This window comes from Meriones unguiculatus, chromosome 6, assembly GCF_030254825.1.
Source record: "Meriones unguiculatus strain TT.TT164.6M chromosome 6, Bangor_MerUng_6.1, whole genome shotgun sequence".
Classification (NCBI taxonomy): Eukaryota; Metazoa; Chordata; class Mammalia; order Rodentia; family Muridae; genus Meriones; species Meriones unguiculatus.
This window is the reverse complement of record NC_083354.1, coordinates 116,606,744-116,615,057: the sequence shown is the minus strand read 5'-3', so window position 1 is coordinate 116,615,057 and position 8,314 is coordinate 116,606,744. Positions and strand designations below refer to the sequence as shown.

The 8,314-nt window shown below is 39.4% G+C and overlaps 1 protein-coding gene across 1 annotated transcript; it reads right to left on the bottom strand.

Moving 5' to 3' along the window:
- Window positions 1-1,259: 1,259 nt before the first annotated feature.
- LOC110566101 (protein phosphatase inhibitor 2-like) lies at window positions 1,260-1,898 on the bottom strand. Its single transcript, XM_060386158.1, has one exon. The coding sequence runs from the start codon at window positions 1,896-1,898 to the stop codon at window positions 1,260-1,262; it is 639 nt and encodes a 212-aa protein (XP_060242141.1).
- Window positions 1,899-8,314: the final 6,416 nt, after the last annotated feature.

Here is an 8,314-nt window from a genome sequence, read left to right as displayed (position 1 = left end):
GCCAATCAGTTTATGTCAGAGGCAGTTCCTCTTCCCATTACTATGGAATCCTTGGACACTAAACTGCAATGAGCTACATCTGTGCAGGGGTTCTAGGTTATCTCCATGCCTGGTACTTGGTTGGAGTATGAGTCTCTGGAAAGACCCCTGTGTTCAAATTTTCTGGTTCTGTTGCTCTCCTTGTGGAGTTCCTGTCCTCTCCAGATCTTACTATTTCCCACTTCTTTCGTAAGATTCCATGCACTCTGCCCAACAGTTGGCCATAAGTCTCAGCATCTGCAGATGAGTTTTGTGTATTTGTTAATTTTTTTTTTTTTTTGAGAGCAGCCAATCGCCTTTGCACTAGTCTGTTTAGGGGTTCCCAGGGGACCACTTTGGACAATAACTAGATTAGATGTAACCCATTTTACTTGGTGACAAGAGATGTCCAGTTGGGCTCTGTCCTTCCTGTTATTGGGAGACTTTTATTTACATTTATTTCATATATGTATATATTTTAAGAAAACTCTGTTTTAGGTTTTCATACTACCCTTCAAAAAGCAACAGGACATTTAAAAGTCAGATTAGAAAATGAAAAGGAACTCTTAGAAGCCTTCTCAATTAGCCAAATAAGCTAAAGATAAAAGTTGAAAAATATCTCTCAGTCTAAATATTTATCCATCTACATATCCCACTTTATGAATAGGCTTTTGGTTAAAAGAAAGACATCAAACTAGCCCCCCCCCAAACATTTTATAAGAGGATTCCACCATCTAGAAGTGACAAGAATAAATTGGTTTTCCACAATGACAATCTCTAAAGCATAAAAAGCTGGATAATAACTTACACAAATTAACCATTGTTCTTACAAAAGTAAAGCAGTTTTGGACTAATGACATTACACTATATTTGAGGCACAAGCATACATGCATAGGGGCTGGAGCGATGGCTCAGCGGTTAAGAGCACTGACTGTTCTTCCGGAGGTCCTGAGTTCAGTTCCCAGCAACCACATGGTAGCTCACGACCATCTGTGATGGAATCTGATTTCCTCTTCTGGTGTGTGTGAAAACAGAGCATTCATATACATAAAATAAATAAATCTCTAAAAATAAAAGAATACATGCATAATTAGGCATTTTCCACCTAATCAGTCTCTATGGTTATCACTTAATTCTTGGCGTGTACTTTGGTAAGTCACGAACTGTGGCGAGAAAGCAGCAGCGTCCCTAGTAACAAGGTTTGTATTTGACAAGCGACTGCATGGCTGAACACACTTCTTTTACGAACTTTGTGATTTGTGTTGCAGATGGTCACTTGCTGTAGAGCCTTGATTTGACGCTTCCGTATTCCTGCTGCCTCCATCTGCAGTCTTTGACATTTCTTCAACTTCGTCATCATCATGGAGTTCTTTTGAAATTAACTGTCTGGCTATTTTAATATTCAGTCCTTCGTTGTAGTGAAGCTTCCTTTTTGCTTCAAACTGCCGCTTCTTTTCTCGCTCCTCAGGGGAGAGGTCATTATCCTCCTCTCCACTGATTTCTTGGTCCCGAGTCTGATACTTTGGCTCCGAGCCTTCCGCGGCAGCTAATTTCTTAGCCAAAACATCTGGAGTCGACACTTCATTGCCTTCCAAATCACTATAGGCCTCTTCATCGTCACCTAACATACAGTGGTAAGGAGTGTTTGGCTCATCTATTTTCATTAAACCATAGTCTTTGTCAGCTAGATGATACGTTGCCAGGATGTTCATTTCATCCCACCTCTGGGACTTTTGACTCAGCTCCTCTTTGACGCTCCGGCGGGGCTGTTCGGCGGAGGCCACTACCGGGGAAGCCGCAGAGGTCTTGTTCTTCAGGATCCCCTTGATGGGCCTGCGAGAGGTCTTGGAGGCCGCTGGTCGCTCCGGCTGTCGGCTCATGCTCGCTGCTGGCGTGGGGTCCTGGAGAACAGGTGGGCGCTGCACAGACTCTCCGGGCAGCCCGGAGCCCAGGCCGGGCTAAAGCAGCCGCAGCCGCTGTGGTAGAAACCATTACCAGCGTCACTGTCACGGCACAATAACTGCAATGCAAGCGGACACCGCGCAGCAGGCGGCCCTTCGCTGCCTGCACAGTAGCCCACGGCCTAGTCGGGATCCTGTTTTGTTTTGTTTTAATTACTATCATTTATTACAGTCATTCAGTTTGTATCCCGGCTGTGGCCCCCTCCCTCATCTCCTCTGAATCCTACCCTCTCTCCCACTTCTCCCCCTATGCCTCTCCCCTACTCCACTGATCCTCCTCCCCTTCTATTTGACCCTAGCCTATCAGGTCTCATCAGGACTGGTTGCAATGTCTTCCTCTGTGAACTGGCAAGGCTGCATCCCCCCACCCCCCAACCAGGGGGAGGTGATCAGAGAGCCTGCCACTGAGTTCCTGCCAGAGACAGCCTGCTCCCCTTACTAGGGTGCCCACTTGGATACTGAGTCTGTGGGCTGCATCTGAGCCTGGATTTTAGATCTTCTCCATGCATTGTCCTTGGTTGGGGTATCAGTCTCTACAGGGTCCCCCCAGAGCTCAGTTTTTATGGCCCTGTTAGTCTGCTTTTGGAGAGTCTGTTTCCTCTAGGTCTTTCTCCCCCTTTTTTCCTAAGATTCTCTGCACTCTGCCCAAAGTCTATGAGCCTTAGCATCTGCTTCCATACCTCCATCAGTAGAGTCTTTCAGAGGCTGACTGTGGTAGGCTCCTGTCCTGTCCCCTGTTTTCTCCCACTTTTAATACTATCCCATGTGCTTTCTGAGTGAGGATTAAGCAACTTTGCTAGGGTCCTCCTTCTTGTTTAGCTTCTTTAGGAGTATGGATACGACTAATATCCACTTGTAAGTGAGTATATACCCTATGTGTCTTTCTGCTTCTGGGTCAACTCAGGATGATCTTTTCTAGATCCCACCACTTGCCTACAAATTTCATGATTTCCTTGCTTTTAGTATTGCTGAGTAGTATTCTATTGTGTAAATGTACCACAATTTCTGTATTCATTCTTCAATTGAGGGACATCTAGGTTGTTTCCAGCTTCTGGCCATTATGAATAGACCTGCTATGAACAGGTTGAGCAAATGTCCTTGTTGTATACTTGAGCATCTTTTGGATATATGCCTAGGAGCAGTATAGCTGGATCTTGAGGTAGCACTATTCCTAATTGTCTGAGAAAGCACCAGATTGATTTCTAAAGTAGTTGTGCAAGTTTACATTCCCACCATCAATGGAGTAGGGTTCTTCTTTTGCCACATCCTCTCCAACATGTGTTGTCACTTGAGTTTTTTATCTTAGCCATTCTGATGGTTTACGATGAAATCTATGTGTTCCTTGCTATTCCTTATGAAGCTGAGAATTTTTCTTTCAAGGACTGTAAATAATTGTGTTGGTAATTTGATGAGAACTGAATTATATCTGTCGATTTCTTTTGGTAAGGTGGCCATTATGTTTAAAGACCTGGGGAGAATCAGGGATACAAGGCACTTACCTAAACATAGTAAATCAATATACAACAAGCCTATAGCCAACATCAAACTAAACAGAGATAAATTTAAATCAATCCCCCTGAAATAAGGGATAAGGCAAGCCTGCTCACTCTTTCCATATCTCTTCAACATAGTTCTTGAAGTCCTTGCTAGAGCAATAAGACAAATAAAGGAGATCAAGTTTTAAAGGAAGAAGTCAAAGTATCACTCTTTGCAGATGATATGATAGTATACCTGACTGACCCCAAAAAATTCTACCAAGGAACTTCTTTAGTTGATTAACACCTTTAGCAAAATGGCTGGATATAAAATTAACTCAAAAAAATCAGTAGCTGTCCTGTATACAGAAGACAAATAAGCTGAGAAAGAAGTTAGAGGAAAACACCCTTCAAAATAGCCACAAAGGACATAAAGTACCTTGGTGTGACTTTAACCAAGCAAGTCAAAGACTTGCATTAAAAACAAAACAAAACAAAACAAAACAAAACAAAAAAAACCTTTAAGTCTCTAAAGAAAGAAATAGAAGAGGATATCAGAAATGGAAAGATCTCCCATGCTCATAGCTTAGTAGGAACAACACAATTCTTTACAGAACTTGAAAGAACAATTCTCAATTTCATATGGGAAAAAAAAAAAACAAACCAGAAATGCTAAAACAATCATGTACAATAACAGATCTTCTGGAGGTATCTCTATCCCTGATCTCAAACTATATTATAGAGCAAAAGTAATAAAAACTGCATTGTACTGGCATAGAAACGGAATGGTGGATTGATGGAATGTAATATAAGACCCAGAAATAAACCCACACACCTACAGATACTTTATTTTTGACAAAGAAGCCAAATGATACAATGGAAAAAAAAGATAACATCTTCTACAAATGGTGCTGGTCTAAATTGCATATTTATCACCCTGAACAAAGCTAAAGTCTAAGTGGATCAAAGACCTCAACATAAAACCAGACACAGTAAATCTGCTAGAAGAAAAAGTGGAGAAGAGCCTTGAACTCATTGGTACAGGAGACAACTTCCTGAACATAACACCAACTGCACAAGCTCTAAGAGCAACAATCAATAAATGGAACCTCAAGAAACTGAAAAGCTTCTGTAATGCAAAGGACACTATCATCAGAACAAAACGACTGCCTACAGATTGTGAAAGAATCTTCACCAACCCTCTATCTGGTTGGTTACAGAGGACCAATGCCCAGACTATATAAAGAACTTAAGAAGTACAAACCAAATAATCCAATTAGAAAATGGGGCACAGAACTAAACAGAGAATTCTCAATAGAGGAATATCAAATGAATCCTGTTTTTAAGACCAATCTGTCCTGTGTCTTTTTATTGGGTAATTGATACAATTAATTCTGAGAGTTATCAATGAGTAGTGTTTATTGATTTCTGTTGCTTTCTATTGTGGTGTGGGTTTTTTTCCCATTTTGATTTTCTGATTAAATGTTATTTATTACTTATGTTTTCTTAGGTGTGCTTTCTTAGGCTAGTTTTGTATAGGTACTGTGTGAATTTAGTTTTATCATAGAACGTCTTTCTCCATCTATTGTGATTGAAACTTTTTCTGGGTTTAGTTTTCTGAGCTGGCATCTGTCATCTCAGAGTCTGTAGAGCATCTGTCCAGGTCCTGGCTTTTAGAACCTCCATTGAATAGTCAGGTGTTATTATAATAGGTCTACTTTCATATATTACTTGATCTTTTTCCATTGAAGCTTTTAATACTCTTTCTTTGTTCTGTACATTTAATGTTTTGATTATTGTGTGTTGTGGGGAATTTCTTTTCTGGTCCAGTCTATTTGGCCTTCTGCATGCTTCTTGTACCTTGAAAGGAATGTCCTTTTTAAGGTTAGGAAAATGTTTCTTTTATTATTTTGTTCAAGTCTGTGCCTTTAACTTGGATTTTTTCCCTTTTTCTACTTCTATTATTCTTAGATATAATCTTTTTACCCAGATTTCCTGGCTGTCTTATGATGGGATAATTTAAGATTTAACGTCTTTGATTGAGGTATCCATTTTTCCTATCGTGTCTTCAATGACTGAGATTCTGTCTTCCATCTCTTGAATTCTTTTGGTGATCCCCATCTCTAAGTTTACTATTCAAACTCTTAAATTTTTTATTTCCAGCTTCCCTCAGTTTGGGCTTTCTCGTTGATTCTATTTTTTGCTAGCAGACATGAAATTAGGGGATTGGATTTGGAGGAGGGGAAGGAGAATGAAAACCACCTACCTGCTTCCTTGGCTGGTGTGATCCATTTGTTCCTGGGGAATGGCTCTGCCAGTTTGCAGCTGAGATAAAGGAATGGGATGGTGAGGAGGGCGTGGAAAAGATATGCATCAAGAAACCTAAGCAATTAAAAAAAAGATGCCAAAATATCACTTAACGGACTGAAATTTAGATTAAAAAAATAAAAAAAGGATTCCAGTTAGGCTTGCTCTAAGAGTTGCTTCTTCTATACCTCATGTGCCAAAAGTTTATTGCTCTTACAGGATGTCACAATTGTTTAGATTTAACAAATTTAACAGAGTTCATAAAATTATCTCTGATTAAAATAAAAAAGAGATTTCTTCAGTTTTTGTTCGTTTTTGTCTCTTGTCTACTGTACCTTACAGTCTCAGAGAAACCCTTCTAGTTTGACTTTTTAAAACCATTCTCACTATACCTGCTTGATGTTGCATATGGTGTGTATGATGGATAGTTTGGTTATTGACTTAACATATGTAGATTTACCTGAGAAGGGAGTCTCAGTGAGAAATTTTTAGTATTAGGTTGAGCTGTGAACATTCCTGTGAGGAAATTTTTTCATTGGGTTAATTGAGGTGAGGAGACCCACTGTGTATATGGCTGGCACCATTTTATGGGCTGGACCTCCAACTGTGTAAGATGAAAGTAAAGAGAGCTCATATGATTTAAGACATTATTCTTTGCTCTTATCTGTGGGTGTAATGTTGCCTTGACTTTCCTATGGTGATGGATCTTGAACCGTGAGCCAACCAAATCCTTTCTCTCTTAACTTGCTTCATTTCAGCATCAGAGAATGAAACTAATGCAATGTCCTTTGGTATATACAGCTTTATGCCTACTAATACAAAGCTACAATAACAATTGGATGATGCAATATTTAATATCATAAAGGTCTTACACATATAAGAGCTACTACTGGCAGTAGGGAGTGACAGGGAACAGAAAGTCCAGATGGGACACTTCTTTATTAGAACTGCATGTTTGTACTTCATAGTATAGAAGGCAATTTGCATATTTGCACTTTAAATATAACACTTGTTTCCATGAGAGAAATTCAAGGACCAGAATTCTTGGGACATGCAAACCCATTAACACAGGGAGACAATAATGAAAGGAAAGTTCAGGAGAAGGGGGTGGTAAGGAGAGAAATGGCAATACTACAAACCTCATAGCTCCCTGACCACCTCCCAGACTAAACTTTGGAATAATTAACTTGCTATGTTCCTACTCCCTATAAAAGTTTTGTAATTGGAAATGAGATGGAAGGCAGCTTTCCTCATTGTTAAGTCTACATTTTTAAGTTGCTGACTGTGCGAATAAATCATAGCTTACTGATTCCAGTCTTGTCTCTGCTCCTTGGCATTTTGACTGAGGGGCAGCGCAAGCTCCGCGCTCTGGCTAAACACCAACTCCCAGTGAAGGGAGTATGGTGAGAAAAAAAATAAAATGAAGTCTATTTCCTTAAAAAAGTTTGAAAATAACAGCTCCAGGAAATAAAAGAAAAACTTAATAAAAAAAAAAAAAAGATAGAGCATGAAGCATTGAGCCAAACCCAGGCCTGAGAGTTAGAACATCTAACAGATTTGCCACTGACTCATTTCATGACATTAGGTCAGGCATCTAATATTTTCATATCTCATTTTTTAACCTGGAAAATGAACGTAATTATATATTCTTTCTTTCAAGGACAGAGATAACATGAATCTAAAGTGAATAACAGTATTATTTTTCATGTTATTGATATGCAAATGGAAGAATATAATTTGTAGCTCTTTTGAGGGATGGTTAAGTACATTTTGTTGTCAGTGTGTACAGTTTATAGTGGAGATATCAGATTTGATCTGTGTTGTATTAGAATCTTGTCCTAAGAGATCTCCATTGTATTACAAGAAAGTATTTCAGGGCTTGCTATTTTTATTTTTCTCTCATTAAAATTTTAAATTAAAATACAATCATATGAATTCCTCCTTTTCCCTTTTCTCTCTCCAACACCTTCATTCCTCTTTCTTCAAAGTTTCCAGCACCCCTTTTACTCCCTCTTAAATTGATGGGCCTCTTTTTCTTTTGTTATTGCTACACACACACACCCCTCACATAAAATTTTATGTATATGTGAAGGCATGCATAAATACATAAATTAAGCCTGCTGGTTTATTTAGTGTGGCTTGGTTGTATATTATTTAGAACTGATCACTGTTATTTTTAAACAAAATTCCAAATGTTTGATTTCACCAATAAAGACTCAGGATGCAGATGAGCCTACGAGCTCAGAGAGGCAGAGAAAGCACCCAGCTGACCTTCCAACTCAGCCAACATCCCAGAAGGAAAAAGCCCCTTCTCTTTCTTCACCCTGTGTTAAAACCTTTCAAACGGAATGTCCCTCCTTTCTACTTCCTGTCTGTCTCTCTATCCATCCTTTGGACTTCCTCTCACTGTCAATGGTTTCTTTCTTATGTTCACTTCTTGTTACCTGGTTGCTTGCTCCACCTCTTGACCTACGGTTGACATTATTTAATTCTGTTTACAGAAAGTTCTTGGGTTAAAGGTGTGTGCTGGGGTTGAAACACACCACAACTAGA

Coding starts and splice junctions, on each gene's coding strand:
- LOC110566101 (XM_060386158.1), bottom strand. CDS start 1,898: ATGAGCCGACAGCCGGAGCGACCAGCGGCCTCCAAGACCTCTCGCAGG.